Source organism: Leuciscus leuciscus (assembly GCF_965113295.1).
Source record: "Leuciscus leuciscus genome assembly, chromosome: 1".
Taxonomy (NCBI): Eukaryota; Metazoa; Chordata; class Actinopteri; order Cypriniformes; family Leuciscidae; genus Leuciscus; species Leuciscus leuciscus.
The window spans coordinates 52818832-52839665 of record NC_138725.1 but is presented as its reverse complement, the minus strand read 5'-3'; the positions used below and the strand labels follow the sequence as shown (position 1 = coordinate 52839665).

Below are 20834 nucleotides of genomic sequence, written 5' to 3'. Positions count from 1 at the left end.
ACAAAAAATATATACAAAATTCCTAAAACAGACAAAAAATTTAAATAGAAGATAATTCACAATATTAATAAATACTATAATGGTATATTGCATAAAGTACTAAAACGCTGATTATTAATTGAAAATAATTATAAGCTTGACTATTTTAATATCAGTGCATCTCTAGTAAAAATTAAAATGAAGAAAAACAGACCAATGAAAAAAAGGACAAAGAATATTGATAGCTTAAACCCAGTACAACATTAGTACTTCTTTATAAATAACATTTAATCTAAAAAATATGAATAATGACAGTTGTGTGCTTTTGGAAACCTTCACAGTCCAACAAAGGTTTCTAGTCATTTTACAAACATTCATCTGCTTACATTGCAGAGGTGAAATAAACTTTACTGATTTCATCTCAAAACGTGATTTACAAAAGCAGTCCTTCACTTTCCAATCAGAACGTCAAGAATTTGTGAGACAATTCTCAGAGACACATCGCAAGTCTAAACACATCCACACACAGTCACACCACCCGTCAGCAGTTAAAATAACCACTTCAGTGACAGAAATATCATTTCATAACCCTGAATTCATGCCCATTTGGTTACTGAATCCAAATATACAAAGATTGATTTTGTGCCAGTCATTAAAGTCATTTGATGTAGTAATACAGTAGATTTGGGTTAAATACACACACACGCACACACACACACTATATATATATATTATACATATATATATAATAGTTTAAAATTATAAAATCTATACATTGAAAAGAAAATCAAGCACATTTGCAATATCAGTATACACAAGCAATTCATAAAGCCCAGGTATATGTGTCATATTCGTCCTGGTTTCAGTGATGCTGCTGCCTCAGAGGATCTGCCTCGAAATAACAGCTGACGCAAGAAGACAGGATGAAGTTTAGAACGTAAAGACAAATCTCAAACCAGACAAAAAATTTACAATTATTACATGATGGTGTCAAGTGATCATAATGTAGCATCTCTCTTTGACTCTTTGATCTTGTCTTTAATACCAACTGTGCTTCTCTTCGTATTCGATAACAAAAAAGTTGAGAGGTGTTACCAAATACTCTCGCATCAGAGGAAAAAAATCCTGCTCTTAATGAGAAGGGATATGAGACAAAACACCTCAGAGATTCAGAGAAATCTACTTTTTCTCTACTGGACGCCCTTGTAACTAATGAGTAACATGAATGCATTTATTGCAGAAGTGCAATATTGAGCATATTAAAAAAAGGAAAACCATGAAAATGTGGTGTATATGCGTCTTAGAACAGACAGTGGTCTGTTTTTGGCCTCTAGCTTCCAGGTAAGACTGGATCGGACATGTGCCTCTGGATTTCTGGTGATCCCTCCAGTGTGCTTGGATTCTCCAGACTGTCCGGGAGTGATGGGAAGCGCAGGCTTCTACACAGCAGTCCCGGGGGCTGTAGATGAGGCTCTCCTGTGGCCACGGCCAGCTCTGTCTCTGGGGACATTGACATGGTGTCATTGGAGGCAACTGTCAGGTGGATCCCACTGGACAAAGAGTCTGGAGACTTCTCTTTGAAGCTGTCCAAGTCAGGGCTCTGTGTAATGTGGAAAAGAGGTTTGGTTCAATACAGTCGTGCAACATGCTCACTACAATGATTAAAGGGTTAACAACAGAGATCAGTCTATATCGCTACAGTCGCTATTTTACCAAAGTCTGAAAGAGGATTGTCATATTTGGGGGTCATCAAAAAACTTTTTCAAAAGAGAGTTAATTAGGAGCACCTCAATTTTTATATGAAGGCTTCATTTCCTCCTCCTTTTACTGTTTCCTCCTGTGCTATACTGTTTCATTGCTCATTAATGATAACTGTGATTAATCTATGTACCCACAGGTAAATATCACACCCTCCCTATCTCAACCTACCTTGCCAGGCGATGTACTGTCAGTGATCTGTAAAGAGGGCATAGTGGTGTGCGTTGCTGTGGTGTACAGGCTGGTGGGGTGAGCGGGGTGGGCCAGCGGTTCTGGGGAAACTGCGCTGTAGGCGGGGGGTACAGGGGCCATCTGCCTCTGCAGCAACTGCAGGATCACATTTATATCCGCTGTCATCCTGGTCTCCAGTCTTTAGAGAGAGAGAGTGAGAGAGAGGTTTGAAGGCAAATGCAGACTTTGCATTTAAAGCTTGTTTTTTCTCAGGATGTCGGACCTGTTGAGTTGCGACTGCAGCAGCTCCAGGCGGGCTTGCAGTTGGTTCGGTCTGTCCTCAACACAGGGGCTGTGATGGTGGTAGCAGGCCTGCACTGCAGAGGAATGTCTCTGACTCTCTGAGTACTGACTGGCCCTGCGGTCGGGCAAATAGCTGTATAACCCCGACACATTCAGAGGAGCTGCTGTATGGATGAAGAATGACAGAATAACGGACAAGTTAAAGACAGAGAAGACCAAAATGATTAGAAAATGTTACAAATTTGCAGATGAAGAAAATAAACAATAGCTAAATACCAATTTGCATACTTCTACCAAGTACAAAACATACATACTGCACTGGCTAAGGGAAAGGTGGCATGATTAATTTTTCTAAATGTATTTGCATGTTCTAGATCGTATCCATGCATATTGACGATTCCCTTTTTAACATTTCTTGACCTCATCATTTTTAATAAAAATTCCCAAAAAGATTTTTTCTCATAAATGAATAGTACTTTTGAGTATTGTTTAAAATAATGTTATATCAGTACCCTAATAAGAGTCAAGTCAAGTCAAGTTTATTTGTATAGCGCTTTTCACAATACAGATTGTATCAAAGCAGCTTCACAATATTAAATTAAAATAATACAACAAAGTTTGTTTCAAGAGGAATTTATTGATTGATAAAATTAAATTAAATATCCCCAAAATATCCCCAACTGAGCAAGCCAAAGGCAACAGTGGCAAGGAACCGAAAAACTCCATCAAGTGACCTAATGGTGTCCTAAAACTCCATCAGGTGACCTAATGGAGAAAAAAAAACCTTGGGAGAACCCAGGCTCAGTCAGGGGCCAGTTCTCCTCTGGCATTTATGAGCTAGAGGCCAGATTGTAGTTTGAACTGTAGGATTATATGAATGCCTGGCTGAAGAAATGCGACTTTAATCTAGTTTTAAACTGGGAGAGCGAGTCTGAGCAACGAACAGTATCAGGAAGACTATTCCAGAGTTTTGGAGCCAAATGTGAAAATGCTCTCCCTCCTTTGGTGGTTCTGGATATCCTAGGTATGACCAAAAGCCTTGAATTTAGTGATCTTAAAGAGCGCGATGGATTATAGGGCGATAGAAGATCCGTTAAATAGACTGGAGCTAAGCCGTTTAGGGCTTTATAAGTCAGTAGCAATACCTTGTAATTAATACGGAACTTTATAGGTAACCAATGCAGTGATGATAAAATCTGTGTTATTTGATCATATTTTCTTGATCTCGTAAGAACTCTAGCGGCGGCATTTTGGACTAACTGTAGCTTGTTTACTGAGGATGCAGGACAACCAGCTAATAAAGCATTACAGTAATCCAGTCTCGAGGTCATGAATGCATGAATTAACTTTTCTGCATCAGAAACTGATAGCATATTACGTAGCTTAGCAATGTTTCTAAGGTGGAAAAAGGCTGTTTTTGTAACATATGAAATATGATTTTCAAAAGACAGGTTGCAATCGAGTATAACACCCAGGTCTTTTACTGTAGAGGATAAAGTAACAGGACATCCTATGATGTTAAAGAAAATTACGCGTCATCCAATCTTTTATATCTTTAACACACTCTGTCAATTTGGAAAATTTAGCGTTTTCATCCGGCCGTGATGAAATATATATTTGAGTGTCATCAGCATAACAATGGAAACTAATTCCATGCTTCCTTATAATATTTCCAAGTGGCATCATATATATTGAGAATAACAGAGGGCCTAACACAGATCCCTGCGGCACTCCATAGTTTACTGGAGTTATGATCGATTTTTCTCCATTTAAATAGACAAAATGGTAGCGGTCAGATAGGTATGATTTGAACCAGCTTAATGCTTGTCCTTGAACACCAGTATAATTTTGTAGTCGATCTAAGAGTAATGTGTTTTATTTTACAGTAAAATCTGTTTTATTTTATTCGCTTCATAGGATCACATGATCAGATGAATTCCACCTGCTCTTCATGATTTAAGTTGGATTCGAAACTTGGTGCAACACAGGCTCAATAGAGGCTCATTGCTTCTACCTAACTTTTTATGTTATCTACATTATTTTCATTCGCAATCGAGTTTTAGCCTTTTAGCGGCACTCACCAGACATTTTATTTCCGAACTACTGTGCATGAACATGCATGACCCAGCTTAATAAAATATTGGCACTGTCACTTTTATCCATTCTGGAGAAAATCGATTGTGAATCAAACTTACTGGAAATTTCACTTTGAAACTGCCGCAAAATGTACAAGAAGCAACGTAATAAAATTTTTACAAAAATGTCACCACAGGCACATATTTTTCATGACCCGGGGTTGATGTTATGTTCAGTGTGCTGTGATTCAAGAAGCACCAATCCTTCTACCTGTGTACGGATGTGCCCCTCCCAGTGTTCCTCCTGTGGCAGAAGCTGTGCTGTTGCCCGGGGGCAGATGGCTGACTAAAGAATGGGAGTATTCCTGCATCTCTGTCCCTGGTGAGTATATCTCCCCTCGGTCGGACACCAGGGGCTTCATGTCCTCCTCACTGGACAGGGAAGCAGCACTGGCATTGCTGCATAACTCATCCCAGTGTGGAAGCGGTATTGCCCCCCGATGGTTCCCCACAGGGGAACAGGACTGGACTGGGTACGTGTCCATTCCATCTCGGTCCATCCCATCTGGGTGATGTAAGAGAGAAGAGAAAGATCAAAATAGTATAGTAATGCAGCAAAATAATTGTTGTGTCCCTTGTAGACTAGATAGGCACCATTACCAGGCCGATTTCGCTGTAGGTGGTTCCTCCGATGTCTGGGCCGACGGTACCCACAGTCTGAGTCCTCGCTTGGGGTTTGATGCATGATTCTGTCTGCCTGATACACACAAGCTTCAGTAACTCACATAATTACAGAACACGTACAGAAACATGAATAAAGACTTGCTATCATCCAATGTATTGTGTGTTTGAGTGGCTTACATCTCGAAGGTTGAATGTGATTTCCAGGTTGCTCCAAAAGTTGTCTGAGAAATCGGGGTACATGTCCAACACTTCCAGAAGGTCGTCTCTCAGGATCTTGTGCAGATCACAGTACGTCAGAGCCCTCACGTCTGCACTTGATTTCCCTGGCCTGGCGTATAGACTGATGGGCTCCCCAAAAATATCATTCTTACCTACAGTGAAAACAGGACGAGAGGCAGGAGGTTGGAATAATTAGAAGAGAATAGAAATAGACAAAAGAAGAACAATCACAATTGGGTGCCAAATACTGTAGGTGTCACATCCACCAGCTGGAGTGCCCTTGATCTCCATCAGAGGGCACTCCTCACTAGTCCATTGGCACCACTGCATGGACTACATTTCCCAGAATTCACTGCCCGGTCCCATCATCCCTGATTGTTCTCACCTGTTCATTCAGGGTACGTTTACACGACAATGATGTGCTAAAAACGGAAACGTTTTTTCTTTGTACAGATGACAGCTTTATCAAAACGATCCCCGTCCACACAAATCTGTGAAAATGCTGTATATGCATGCCGGACAAGTAGTTGGCGATGTCACTTTGTAAAGAAAGACACATATGCATTTTTCTCCCGAACGCACAAGCCTATAGACACAAATTACATAATCTATCTTTTTTTGTCCAATTTTCTTTCTAAGGATGTTAATCTTGATAATACTGTATTATTACTTTGTCTTCTGGGTAAATTTCATCTTCACAAAGCCAGAACCATTCACTGTAATCACAATTTTAGAATGTTCTCCTCTGATATAAAGTCCCTTTTTACTTCCTTTAAGAAAATGCCACAAATGCTTTGAAAACATATATCACCCTTGAGTCTGTTGTAAAGAACCTTTAATTTCTCATGATGACAAAATGTTATACTGTGTTGATTTGTGTAATTCTTATAAACTACTTGTGATGAATCATGATGTCCGTATGCCCCCCTTATTTCTTACTGTTAATATCTGTATCCTTTCATTTGCAAAATAAATAAAAAATGAACGGCCAAAACGCATAAAAAGTCTTCCATTTTTAGTTAAAAGCGGTGTCGTGTAAACAGCCCCGTCACTCTTGGCTAAGTCTTGTTTGTCACCACAGAATTTATGAAGCGCCCTGTCTTTCGTTTTTCATGTGTATGGTTTTGACTTTGACTTTTGACCTTTATGGATTACGTCTTTGGATTGCCCTTTAATAAAATACTGCATTTGGATCCTCAACCTTGTGGATCCTCAACCTATTGTATGTTGGGACCCTACACTGCTGACACAATATAATTGTAATAGTATTTCACAATAGTAGTGTTTTACTGTATTTATGATCAAATAAATGTTTGGTGGGCATAAGATATTTCTTTAAAACAAAATATATAAAAATAAGTAGATAAGATCCAGTTACATCAACTTTCTGTGCAAAACTGAAACAATAAATGTGGTTTACTTAAGTTGTTAAGGCAGCAATTAAACTTTATTTTCAAGCTGAAGTGAGTTCAAATTAATGAAGAATAAAGCAAAAGATAAAGACAGAATTCCAACCTAAAATGGCCACCACCACATCCTCTCTGAGGATCTCTATGGAGCCGCGGGAGATGAAATACAGTGCGGTCAACACGTCTCCACTGTGCACCAGAGTGTCTCCAGGTGGGGCATGGGTGGTCTTAAAACGCATGGCCAGAGCCCGCAGACAACCCTTGCTCGCCCCCCGGAATGCCTTACAGTTCTGCAGCAGACTGCGGTTCAGATGCAGACAGATGTCAGCTTGCAGACACTCCGGAAAACCCTTTAACACCTGGGAGAAAAGCAATATTGAAGAAATTTCACATTTTTATTAAAACAATTAAAAAATAAATAAAATTCGACCCCCTAGAAACTGACCAGGAGTTTAAAAAGTAGCATATCAAGTACAAAGCATAAAATTAAAACTTTTTCCTATGGAGGAGCTTTATAACATACAGTTGGGGGGCCTGGAAGCCCCCTCACCATACTTTGAACACTGTGGAGGGTGTATATAAGTAATTGTATGTACTGTAATACTGCAGGTTGAATTGCAGGGTATGTGGGTTTAACTCACAGCGTTCATGTCGATGCCGTTAGTATAGGACCAGGCGTGCTGGAAATATTCTTCCAGTCGTTGCCGAAGGCCTCCTGGGATCTGATGGAACCTGATGAACTCTTTCACTCGTAGCATCTGAGTGTGGTAGCGAGCTGTGCCTGAATACAACCTCTGAATTATAGCAGACACATTGCCAAAGATACTGGCATACATCAGGGCTGGAAAGGAAAAAGATCAAAGACTATCAGACAAAGAGAATGGTACAAACAATATTTTTATTTATTTATTTATATACACACTACCGTTTCAAGTTTAGGGTAATTTTTTAATGAAGTCTCTTATGCTCACCAAGGCATTTATTTTATCAAAATACAGTAAAAACATTTCTAATTATTAATGTTGAAAACAGTTGTGCAGCTTAATATTTTTGTGGAAACCCTTATTCATTTATTTCAGGATTCTTTGATGAATAGAAAGTCCAAAAGAACACTATTTATTTGAAATAGAAATATTTTGCGACTTTATAAATGTCTTCACTGTAATTTTTTAAGAATCAAATGAATGTGTCTCTGCTGAGTAAAAGTATAACAAAATTTGTTTTAAAAACTTACTGACCACAAACTTTTAAATGGTAGTGTATAATAATGTTTAAGATTTGAAGACTTAGTTATCATGTCTAATATATATAATGAGTGCACTTACAGCCAATAAGCATGACACAAATGGAGAAAATCTTCTCAGGGTTGGTGTTAGGAGAGACGTTTCCGAATCCCACACTGGTCAAACTACTGAAAGTGAAGTACAGTGCAGTTACATATTTATCCTTGATGGAGGGGCCGGAGAAGGAGTCACTGTCATTGTAGCGCTTGCCAATCTGGTCGGCCAGGTTGTCCAGCCAGCCGATCTTCATGCCTCCGATACGGGCAGAGCTGGTGCGCTCCACATTGCCAATGGCGTACCAGATGCATGCCAGCCAGTGGGCGATGAGGGCGAAGGTGCACATGAGGAGGAAGAGAACTGCTGCGCCATACTCAGAGTAACGGTCCAGTTTCCTCGCTACTCGCACCAATCTCAGCAGCCGTGCAGTCTTTAGAAGGCCAATCAGAGTGGTGGTTTGAGGCTGGAAGGAGGAGTTTGAGAGGATTAGTGTGCACTTCATAACAATCACTCTTATTTTTAATTTGTCTGCATGGTTGTGGCGGAATGGTTTTTATGAGCTTCTTTCTTCTATGGCACACATAAGTGGAATCTCTGAAGAAGTCCTAGCCACTTCTGTACATGTAATGAAAGGACTTGAGCCGTCAAGTTTTCCAAAAAGCACCGTAAGACTACCAAAGACTTCTGAATTGATTGGATAACTTTATGTGAGGAACAAATCATTATTCACAAATAACATTTTCTCTACTGAACTGTGAACTGCAGTGCTTTGCAGTCAGTGATTTGAACAAGTCATTCAGGCCAGATTTATGAACTGGATCAAATGATTCATTAAAAAAGATCTGACTCAAAAGAATGATTCATTCACATATTGGACATTACTACTACTCTCATGAACTCTTCACTACTAGGGCTGATATCAGGATTTGAGACCCACATTTTGGTCTGTTCCTCATACAAATCTATCATATGGCTTAAGTAGCCTTTTAATTAAGGGGGTGAGGAAATAATGAACGAATATCCCTTTGAGAGCTGCTAAGCACTTAAAAGATCGTAATTTTCAAGAACAATGTTGTCAATGTGAGTTTAAACATAAATCTAAAAACGCATAAATGCTTCCAGTGTGTTTATATGCAAATCCATACTTTCATAAAAAAAAATTATCACTATAATCAGACTCTGGTTTTCAAGAGCAAAAATGGCAGATTTCAAATGAAATACTTCTGGAAACTGTTACTGAAAGAAGTTAGCAATAAGTATGAATTATTAACATATCAACATATGAATTATTAAAATGGCTGCTGTTTCATCATTCTGTGAAGGTGACCTTCCTCAATATGGCAGAATCTACATGCGAATAAATCATTCAGCATACCAAACACAATCAACATTATTACACTGCGATCAATATTCTAGATGATTCATTGATTAGTCTGAGTGGTTCTTCTAAAGGTAGAATGCTTAACAATCGTACGTTCTGTTCTAGCTGTACATCTGAAATATCATATACCATATCATATACATATATTCATTTACCACCTAGTTAGCACATCACAATCCTCACCTCATCTGAACCTGATCTGAAAATGAGCAGGTCGAAGGGAACCGCAGCCACAATGTCTATGAGGAACCAGCCCTTGAAGTAATGCTGAGCGATGCGAACGGGATTGCTGACAACCTCGTCGTTGTGATTGACATAAGTGGTCCTGAAATTGATGAGGATGTCGATAATGAACATGACATCCACCACCAGGTCCACTACGTTGAGGGGGTTGCAGGTGTAGCCGCAGGTGCGCCTCCTCTCGTCCTCCTGCTCGTTGAGGAGAAAGGCAGCTGAGTAGGGCGTGAAGACGGCTGTGTAGAGCACCAAGAGTAGGATGATCCAGTCCCATACTGCTTTGAACGGGCTGTAGTGGAGGATTGTCCACTTGTGGATGCGTGGAGCTTGAAGCTTGTACTCGGGAAGCACATCTGCCCCGAGTGACAGTACCTGGGAAGAAAAGGAGAGATGTTCAGAGGATGTCATTGAATATCTTTAATTGAAATTCCATTGATGCAAAGGGTCAAGGTTAGTATCGTCAACAGTTTTGCTGGCAGATTTCACAACTACAACATTCATAACTACTTTTTTTTTAATTGAAATAAAGCTGAAATAAAATAAAGGTAACACTTTACAATAAGATTCATTAGTTAACATTAACTAAGAATGAACAATACTTTTTCAGCATTTATTAAAGCGATAGTAGAAAGTATTAAAGCGATAGTTAGACCAAAATAAAAATTAGCCCATGATTTACTCACGTTGAAGCCATCCTAGGTGTATATGACATTCTTCTTTCAGACGAATACAATCAGAGTTATATTAAAAAATGTCCTGTCTCCTCCAAGCTTTATAATGAGAGTGAATAGCTGGAGAAAATTTGAAGACCAAAAAAGTTACCCATATTTAAAACTTTATAAACTATAATCACTGGCTTCCGACAGACGCTGTACGGATCGATTTACGGTGGAAGACTAACCCCTGACCCGACGCACAGCGTAATGGCGAACACGGAAACTCAGAGGAAAGAGCAAAACAAAACACCGGTCGCGAATTGCAAGTTGACTTGCGTAGTATGCGTACGGTCATCTGGTGGAAGCTAGTTATTTTAGATTATAAAGTTATAAATATGGGCATTTTTCTTACAAAAACCCATGGCTTCGCTTCAGAAGACCTTTATTAACCCCCAGAGCCATGTGGAGTATTTTTATCATGGATGGATGTACTTTTTTGGGCTTCAAATTTTCTCTAGCCATTCACTCCCATTATAAAGCTTGGAAGAGCCAGGACATTTTTTTTATATAACTCCGATTGTATACTTCTGAAAGAAGAATGTCTATACACCTAGGATGGCTTCAGGGTGAGTAAATCATGGGCTAATTTTCATTTAGTTGATATTAATTTCAACATCTACTAATACGTTATTAAAATCAAAAGTTGTATTTGTTAACATTAGTTAATGCACTAAACTAACATGAACAAACAATGAATGACTGTATTTTTATTAACTAACATTGACAAAAATGTATTAATACTGTAACAAATGTATTGCTCATTGTTAGTTCATGTTAGTGTCAGGACTCTGGTTTGATCATCAGCCAGAAATTTCTGTTGTGTTTGTTTTGTGTCTTGGTTGTCAGTTTCTCTCACTATGCCATCACAGCTGCACCTCATTCTAATCAGTTCTCCTTACACACACCTGTCTCCCATTTTGCATTGATTTTCTCCACTACTTATGCTTCTCTCTTTCTTTGCTTCTCTGGCAGTGTGCCTTGGTTACTGTCCATTTCATGGCCGTCTTAAAAACAGTCTTGTTCTAGTCTTGCCCAGTTTACATGCCTTGTCTATTTATTTAATCTTGTTTTTTCCCCATCTGATTTGACCAGTCTTTGTACTCAGTCCAGTTTCGGCTTGCTCACCTGGTTTTGATTTTCTGCTCTTGTTTTGGACTATTGCCTTGGCTCTACCCTGGGGATTTGGTTCTCCCTCTGGTTTTGACCCCTGCTGGACCCGTTTCTCCATATCGTCTCTCCTTGGGATTGTTACCTTGCTGAACTGACTTCTGACTTTTCTCCTTCCTGCGCCTTGGATTTTGCATCTGCCCTGCCCTTTGCTCTGTGGCTCGGCTGCAAATTATATTTGTTTTGTTTTTTCTTTGCATTCTGGACAATGAATTGAGTGAACTGCTAATCTGCTCTTGGGTCACTTTTTCATTCAAGCACCCCTAACTAATCAACAATTAATGAAAAGTTAATACATTAACAAATGTTAACTAATGAACCTTATTGTAAAGTGTTACCAAAATAAAATGTAAATATTAGTTGAAAAACTTAAACTAAATGAAAATTAGAATGAACTGAAAATAAAATAGCAATAAAAAAAGTAATGAAAATGTCAAAAGCATAACAAAATTGTCTGTGCCGATAGCCTCGTGGGCAAGTGCGTCGTTGTGCTTCGGGTGACCCGAGTTCGAGTCCCAGGTCGTGGACCTTTCCTGATTTTCTTTTTCCCTCTCCCTCCTAGCTACTGTCTTATCCTAATAAAAGGCAAAAATGCCAAAAATAAAACTTTAAAAATATATATAAGCATAACAAAATTACAAAAATGTAGTTAAAATGAAAACTAAAAACAAATCTTCATTGATATTAATAAAAAGACATAATAGCTATAAATAATACCTACTAATATAACACTAACTGTAACTTGATCTAAAATTAGCTGTGTATTCAGACACAAGGCAATATATGAATTGCATATATTTCCTTATATTATAATAATGCATAGGCTATATAAGGAATGCATATAAAGCTAATGCAATTATTCAAACAAACATGCCTACTACAAGTTGAAGTCTATGAGTGACAGTGTAAAATGTCAGAATATACCTCAGTAGACCCAAACACACACACACGAGGAGATACAATGGACACTAGATGATATCTTGTTCAAAGGCATTTAAAAAAACCCCGACATTTCACTCAGTGCTTTGAACTGTATTGTCAGATCTCATTTTAACCCAGAGCACGAAACATCTGCGGACATCTGCTCATCTTTCATGCTTTGTTCTTCAAGATATAAGCCTCCTCTTCCTCTTGACGTGGCATTATTAAAAGGAAGGGCAGCAGCCATGTCCTACAGACAAGAACCAATTTTAAAGGGCACGGACTGAAGAAACACGCCACAGGGGGTCTGTCTCTGAGCCGAGTGTATGTTAATCGACCACACACACACACACACAAAAAGTATGATCTAAGTAGTCTGTATGACTTGATCTGCCTATGAAGTCACACAACAGCTTTGTGTGAGGAACAGTGCCATTTTAAATCAAACACGGCAACATGACACCTATAGGCCTTATTCACAGCAGCGCCTTGACAGGTATGAAAGTGAGGCTGAGAGGGTGTTTTCAAGCTGTATTAAGCTCCTAGATCACTTATAATTTTACACAGCTTATGTTGTCTGGAGTTTTTTATCTACTGAAATTTCTTGGAAAGATTTTGTAAGCAGAACAATCCAAAAACACATTAAATAACAGTACAACCCACTGTAGAGATGTATGTCAATCCCTCACAGCCTCGCTTTCATTCCCATTAAAAATCAAAGATTGCGCTGCCATGTATAAGGTCTATGGCCCAGGTTTGACGTCATGACTTATGTTGAAAAAACACTTAAAAACCAATGACGTTTGAAGTTATTGACATCCAAACTTCACTATTCACAGTCAACTATTTCACATTCTCTCGGACATTAATAGCTAAGGTTTGTATTGTGTTACTGAGAGGCTTTGCAATGTGGTCTGGATCAGCTCATCCATTCACAATCACATGTCAACGTCAGAACAGACTCCGGCTTCCAATTACCTCCCTCGACTCTGATCAAAGATCAATCGCTGGCCATGGCTCTTAAAAACAAGGGTCCACAAGAGGATTTTCATAGAGATGCCATTTTGTTTTGTTTTTTCAGAAAACAATTCTTAAAAGAACCATTTCTTATTTTTGCAGTGTGAAGAACATTTTAATCATCTAAAGAACTTTTAGGTTCTTTTTCCACTATGAAGAACCTTTTGTGCAATAGAAAGTTCCATGGATGTTAAAGGTTCTTTATGAAACCATAGATGCCAATAAAGAACCTTTCATTTTTAAGAAAAAGCAAGAAACTTCACTGTATATTTGTATCTAATAGAGACAAAAATCCCCCCCCCCCCCCCCCCAAAATAACCAAAGTTAAGACATTATGCAACAAGCTTCTTTTTTTTTTTATGTCCAACACATTATATCAACAAGTATGCAGCTGGGCTATATATGTAACTGCTGAACTATTTCAGACAGAGACCTATTTTCTGCCAGAGCTTTTCCCCAACAGAAAATCACTCCTTTAATACATTAGCAGCCCATGATTACTGCTTGCACAGACGACCATGGCAACCACTGGCTACCATGGAAACTACAATCGGAGAACATCAGTCATGTGGAAAAAGTTGGTTGATTTTTTGGGGAAAGTGTTCTTTTGAAAGAGTTCTAAACAGTTGTCATGGTATTGCAAATGCTATGTTCAAGCATTGATAATAAAATCTCAAACCTAGTACTGCAAATTTTTTTTGTTGAAATTAGTATACATTGCAGTTTTCCTTTCTTTTTCTTTTACACAAATTTCAGAGCACATGACAACCTAATGCAAATCACAGCCTTATGCATTTTCACTGTCAAGGAAGAAATTAATGTGAAGAGGCATGTCTTTTTCTTATTTTCAGACGGTTTGAATCTAATTCAGGGCTTTTACTTTCCTTCAGCATTTAAGGGCTCAGAATTTCCTTTGTTTAAGCAGATGAATGGCTTCATTTAAGCAAATAATAGGTTTATTGAACAGAGTTTTAATGTAATTTACCTGCCGCCACTTACTAACTATTTAAGCTGATGCAGCTTAATATGATAAATGTTTTAGTTCATTAGTCATATCACATGCCATTAAATGAGAAAGTAACGTTTGCAAAGTACACATTCATTCATAAAATCTTTCTGAATATAACATTTATGTGCATGCCACATAAACTGCAGTCTCTACTGACCGGTACGACAATGAGAGGCTCCTTGTCCATGTTGTCCAAGGTGTCAAGATGACTCACAACATCCACTGCAAAACTGTTTCTTCAGAAAGAGAAGAAACTCCACAGTCTCTACCTCCAAACAGACATGTCATCTTTACCACACACATACTGTACAAATACACCTGATCTAAAGAGAGAAAGAAAGACAGTAGTACTGGATAGATGGACGATGGCAGCTTTCCTAATCCAAGGGAACAAAAAGATGGATTGCTGAACAAACAGGCTAAACTGCCTAAATGCACCAATTTACAGGGGAAAAAATCGACAAGAAAGGGTGTGGTGAGGGAGGGTGTGGAACATTTCCAACAGGTCAAACCAAATGAGAACTGAAAGAGTCTCACAAACTGATTAGTTGTTAAAGTACAGCATGGGGGGGTTATTGCTTCTGCTTTTGCCTGCCTAAATCAGTTTGGTAATGTAGAAAGAATTTATGAGCTTAAATAAGATCAGTGCATCTGCAGGTGAATGGAGAAAGAAATGCTCAAAATCCTGAATGAAACTGAATGAAAACCACAATCTTAAAAATAAAGGTTCTTAATTGACATCGACTGTTCCATGAAGAACCTTTAACGTGTTTAACATTCATGAATTTCTGTTGCAAAAAAGGTTATTTATACAGTAAGAAAAGGTTCTTCAGATAATTAAAATATTCTTCACATTAAGAAAAGAATGGTTGTTTTAAGAACTGTTCACTGAAAGTTTTTTTGGGGAACCCAAAATGGTTCTGTTGCATTACTACTAAACAACTTCCTGCACAGTATCTATAGTTTAACTTACAGTATATCTGTAGTAAGACCAGAGTAAACACAGGTTTAAAAAACAACCACCACAACAAAAACATGGATTGCTCCTCATAATGGTTTGATCAACGTAACAACAATATCAAACAACTATGGTATTTGGTTTGACAAATTGTAGCTTAAACAGCTTTTAAAGCAACTACTAGTGAATCAGATCTATATAGAACTATATAGAATAGATCTATAACTTTTCATCTAAATCACTACAGAATAAAATGACAAAGGAACGGTTAATAGTCTTGTGGCGAATGCCAAATTCTTTATGCTGTTGAAACTAAGAAACTAGCTCTTACAACAAGCAGATACACATAAAAGATGATATATAGTCATTACTGAAAATAGTATATATCCATTGGAAACAGTCATTATTCAGAAATATTTAACTGCTAAATGCCACGACTGACCAATCAGAATCAAGTATTCCAGAGAGTCTCTTCTATATTAAGTTATAGCAGTGTCTATTACACTAAAGGCAAATAGTCAACCTTGTTGCCAAAGTTGATTTTCACTAACTCTGCCCCCCAAAGATCAAATATATTGCACCTAGTGTAAATAGTTTATTTGTGATGCAAACAGTATCTATCACTATTTACAGAAAGTGTAAACAGCATCTACTTTTTTTACATTGTAAACAGACATTGCCTTGTTGTTCAAGAATTCTCTTATCGTCTTATCGTTCAGGAAGTCTCTGAAGCTTTATCTGTCATCACACAGTACACATGTAAGTTTCTTGATTATGGTGGGGACTTTCCATATACTTATTTTTATACTGAGCTAATAATATTTCTAATTCTACCCCTGCACATCACATAAACCTTTCAAGATATACATTAAGTCATTATTTTTCCTCATGGAGACCACTGCGAGGTACAGATTTTGCAATTAAAGAGCGTGTTTAAATGAACTTTTTAAACTGATAATGCCAACGTTGTTTGTAGTTAGTTGTAGTTGTAGTAAACACGTTAAACCGTTTTCCATTATCAGGATAAGGTTATAAATGGCTTAAGAATAAACTGATCGGCACAGCTAGATTTTTGCCCAGTAAACCCTGATTTCGCCCGGCATGTAAACAGCTTAAGCTACGTTATTTTGGCTTATTGAAGTCTGCATTTATGTTATGTAACAGGAAGGCATCCTTACTGCAGATCAAACAAGAGTGAGTGTTTCACTGTAGGAGACGAAGAAAATATATTGTACACTTTCTTGACCCAAAAAATGATAAAACGTGTTCCCATCTTATGCAGCCGAAGGAGAAATGGTACTGTTATCATTGAACTGAGTTATCATTGGTGCGCATGTAAATATGCTTATTGTGTGGGCATCTGGTCTCCATACAATAGTCAAAATCTTTCCCACACACACACACACACACACACACACACACACACACACACACACACACACACACACACACACACACACACACACACACACACACACACACACACACACACACACACACACACAGTCTAATTGCCCAATTTCATGTGGCAGAAAGAAGCCAGCAACCCTGAAAAGTGGTTTTGAACAGCTCTCTCTCTCTCACACACACACACTACAGCATAAGTTTTCAGTGAGGGCTAAAATAAATGCTAATTTTTACACTATGCAGTCATCAAAACACAAATATGTCCATCCTCAATTTGAGGACCAATATAATGCAAATATGCTCGAGATTTAATACACTGTGCATATTTTATTTATCTATTTTGTAACTGTATCAACAGTTACTCATCATGTGGAGTCACAGTCCTCTCTTATCAGTCTGCACATGTCAGTGGACACACAAACACGCTGTGTGAGCGCACATTCAAATCCATGTGCTGGTGAGATCCTAATGACAGAAGGTGCTCACATGCACATACACGAATTCACTGGAGCGAGATATCTGTGCTTATTGATATAATCTAACACTCTGTTTCATAATGATGGAACCAGGCAAATCCATTGCCACAGTCAGCACGCTGTCCACAGCCACAAACTTGGTGTGACACACACAGACACTCAAAAGTAAAACATACACTCTGCAAAAAAACATCACTTACAGCTTTATCTTGTACCTAAGGTCAATGTAACATTTCCATGATGTGTTTTTGGCAATATTTGAATTAACAAATCATTTCAAAAATTGCTGACAGCCAGAAGAAAATGTTTTAACACGCAACATTGCGCTTCAACATGCAAAACAAAAACATGATGAATGGAGAGAAGAAAGGAAAAACAAAGTAAAGCAAACTGAAAGGATGTGTTCACATGCAACCACAACAGACTAAACTAAAACAATGGAAGGGCAACAAGAGAAAGCAAAAAATAAAGATAAAACAATGACAACAAACAAAACAAACACCGTGAATGGCAATAAAAAAACTAAACATAAAAACTGGAAAAACAAACAAAAGTAAAATATGGAGATATACTACAAGTCACTACTACAAATAAAATGAGCATATGGTGAACGGCACGAAGACAAAACAAAGAAATAAAGACAAACAAACTAAGGCAAAATAAAGGGCCACTGCTACAAATAAACTGAACATACGTCGAACGGCACGAAGACAAAACAAAGAAATAAAGACAAACAAATTATGAGGCAAAATAAAGGGACATGTCCTCAGGCAAAAACATGTCTCAGTTTGCATGTCTCACAAGCCACAAAAAGTCAACAGAGTCTGACACTGAAACAACACCAATAACAGTGATCTATGTGCGTGGCGTCAGCTGTCAGTCAAATCCATCCAGGTCCTGACCTTTTTTTTTTTCTTTTTTTTTTAAACCAGGTGTGGGAGGTGAAAATCAAGCAGAGTGAAAGAGAAACACAAAGCAGCGAAGGTAAGAAAAGAGAGTGGATGAGGAGGAGATAAATAAAGGTCAAGGCAAGTGTGGTACTTACAGGCTTAAGTTTCTGTTTCAAGCTCATGGTGGCATTCTCTGAGCAGTGCTGAGACAGACACACAGAGCACTGACACAGGGAAACACCGCCCTTCCACGCTCGCTCTCTTTTTCCTCACAAACACACACACACACACATACTGATAAAGGTGTGGAATGGACGACAGCCATCCTATTTGCATACAGATTAGTCTGCGTGGACAGAATATGGATGTGATACATGCATTAAAAAATATGTATTTCACACACACACTGTTTGCACTTATGTACACACATAACCTTTATTTTGTGCTCTGAAACCCTAAGTTTTTCCCTTTCTTTTAATAGTTTTATTAATAAAACATGTTCTAGTGTAGTACAAGTAATAGTCATATAATGGAAATCTCAGTTTCAATGTAGAATTTGTAATTTTGTAAAGATAGTGAATTGGTTGAGGGTGTAAATGATGTTCATGTATTGAATAGTGTCACTGTAACTACACTTCATATGCTTGGAACTGATATTCTGGGAGGCATAATGTCAATGCATTTGCCCTCTACAGCGGGTCGGTGGCGTGCTTATGTCGTATGCCTATTTACACTTACACTTATTATTACAGCAATTATGCCGCATTGCTTCTTGATTTACTGGATTTATCAGAAGTAAAAGCAGGACAACTGGAAACTGATTTTTCTTGTCCTTCCAGATTTTTGTATACACTAGCATTTAAAAGTTTGGGGTCAGTAAGACTTTGTTTTTGTTTAAAAAAAAAAAAAAAAAAAAAAATTTCTTCAGCAAGGAAGCATTAAATTGATCAAAAGAGACAGTAAAAAAGTTCTCTATTTCAAATAAATGCTCTTCTTTTGAACTTTCTATTCAACAAAGAATCCTTAAAAAAAAGTATCACGGTTTCCACAAAAATATTAAGCAGCTGATTGAACTGTTTTCAACATTGATAATAATTATAAATGTTTCTTAAACACCAAATCAGCATTTGGCAATGATTTCTGAAGGATCATTTGACACTAAAGACTGGAGTAATGATGCTGAAAATTCAGCTTTGACATCACAGAAATCAATTACATTTGAAAAAATATTTAAAAATAGAACAATTATATTTTACTTTTTGATTGTATTTTTGATCAAATAAATGCAAACATTGTGAGTATACTTTTGAGACTTCTTTCAAACCCCCCCCCCCCCCCCCCCCCCCCCCCCCCCCAAAAAAAATTCTTACAGGAAGAGGAAGGAGAGAGAGGAGCAGGACCGAGAAAGGACCTTGAGCCAGGACCTGAACTTGGGTCGCCCAAAGCGCATCTGTGCCATATGTCAGATCTGCCCAATGGCTCCATGTGACTCCAGAACTTGCATGACCTCTCTAATATTTCTAGTTTTTTTTCTGTGATTGTAGGACCCCACGTACCTACAAAATTCATGATCATATTTCATTCAAAGGTTAACGCTCCTCACATGCGGACCAGTCTACTAAAAACAGTACAGCTGGTCACATAACTAGGTACGTCATGTTATATAGACAAATCAATAGCAACAAAGATCAATGCAGATGATCATTTCCCTTCTTGCTCAGTGTCAAATCGAAGTCCAATTATCAAGCCAGAAATTGCCTGTTCTACCTCAGGACGTGATGCAAACACAAACTGCACATAGGTCTTACTACCATAATATCAAGCTAATGCTCAACGGGTCATAGAAAAGCTTCACACTAGTTATTTACATTAGCATCTTCAGAGTGGCTTAGTGACCATGCTAAATAATGGATTAAAAGAAAGCCAAAATGCAAAAAAGGTTCATGTCAGGGTTAGGTTTAGGGGTAGGGGATAGAAATGAGCTAAACATACAGACAATGAAAGTGTGCTAAAAAAAAAAAAGAGAAAAGAGAAAAAGAGTGAACAGAAAGAGATAGAAAGAGAGAATGAGAGAGTAGGTAGGAGGGCCAGAGAAAGAGAGCGTGTTTGCATGCACACTTTTGACAGATGTTTGTGCGAGTAGAGAAACAGACAGTCAGTGTATCTTTGGCCCCTGTTGTCACTGCCCTCTACTTCCATTAGCCCTAGAAGCCAAGGTCACCACCAGAGAGCAACCACACACACACACACACACACACACACACACACACAGCCATCCACACACGGGTCATGCTCACGCAAATTAAAATGCTCTTAATATTTTCAAATATCTGTTTTTTTGTCCATACAACGGAAGCCAATAGTCACCAAAACGGTTTGGTCAAGAACATTCTTCAAAAAATATTCCACTGAAGAAAAAAGTAGCTTGGAATGACATGAGGGTGAGTAAATGATGGCAGAATTGTCCATTTTTTATAGAACCATCCCTTTAAATAATAGTCTGTGAACTTACTCAAATATATCAAGATAGTTATGAAGAGGCTTAATGAATGTTGGAATGTGTCATATGCTGCATTAAAAACTAATACAGACACACAGACACACACACACACACACACACACACACACATGCACAGGCTTTATGATTGGAATGTGCGAGCTGGCAGTAGATTTGTCAGCATGATTGATTTTTCCACTGGAAGGACAACACACAGTCTCCCACGTGTGTCTATGGAGAGAGACGTCACCAATACAATCTCTTTCTCTCTGTCATTTTC

General features: G+C 38.2%; 1 protein-coding gene across 2 annotated transcripts in view; it reads right to left on the bottom strand.

Moving 5' to 3' along the window:
* Positions 1-221: 221 nt before the first annotated feature.
* The window catches only part of kcnh6a (potassium voltage-gated channel, subfamily H (eag-related), member 6a), a 39366-nt gene continuing 18753 nt past the window's right edge, over positions 222-20834 (bottom strand). Inside the window, exons 7-16 of one of the 2 annotated variants that reach the window (XM_082142309.1) lie at positions 9443-9868; positions 7924-8341; positions 7240-7439; positions 6705-6957; positions 5148-5341; positions 4947-5043; positions 4558-4851; positions 2192-2372; positions 1909-2107; positions 222-1579 (exon numbers count right to left, since the gene is read on the bottom strand). In XM_082142309.1, the coding sequence (XP_081998435.1) occupies positions 1310-1579; positions 1909-2107; positions 2192-2372; positions 4558-4851; positions 4947-5043; positions 5148-5341; positions 6705-6957; positions 7240-7439; positions 7924-8341; positions 9443-9868 (2532 nt within the window). In that variant the 3' untranslated portion in view covers positions 222-1309. Of the gene's footprint in view, positions 1580-1908; positions 2108-2191; positions 2376-4557; positions 4852-4946; positions 5044-5147; positions 5342-6704; positions 6958-7239; positions 7440-7923; positions 8342-9442; positions 9869-20834 lie in introns of both variants that reach the window. The other variant, XM_082142308.1, reaches the window with a different exon arrangement.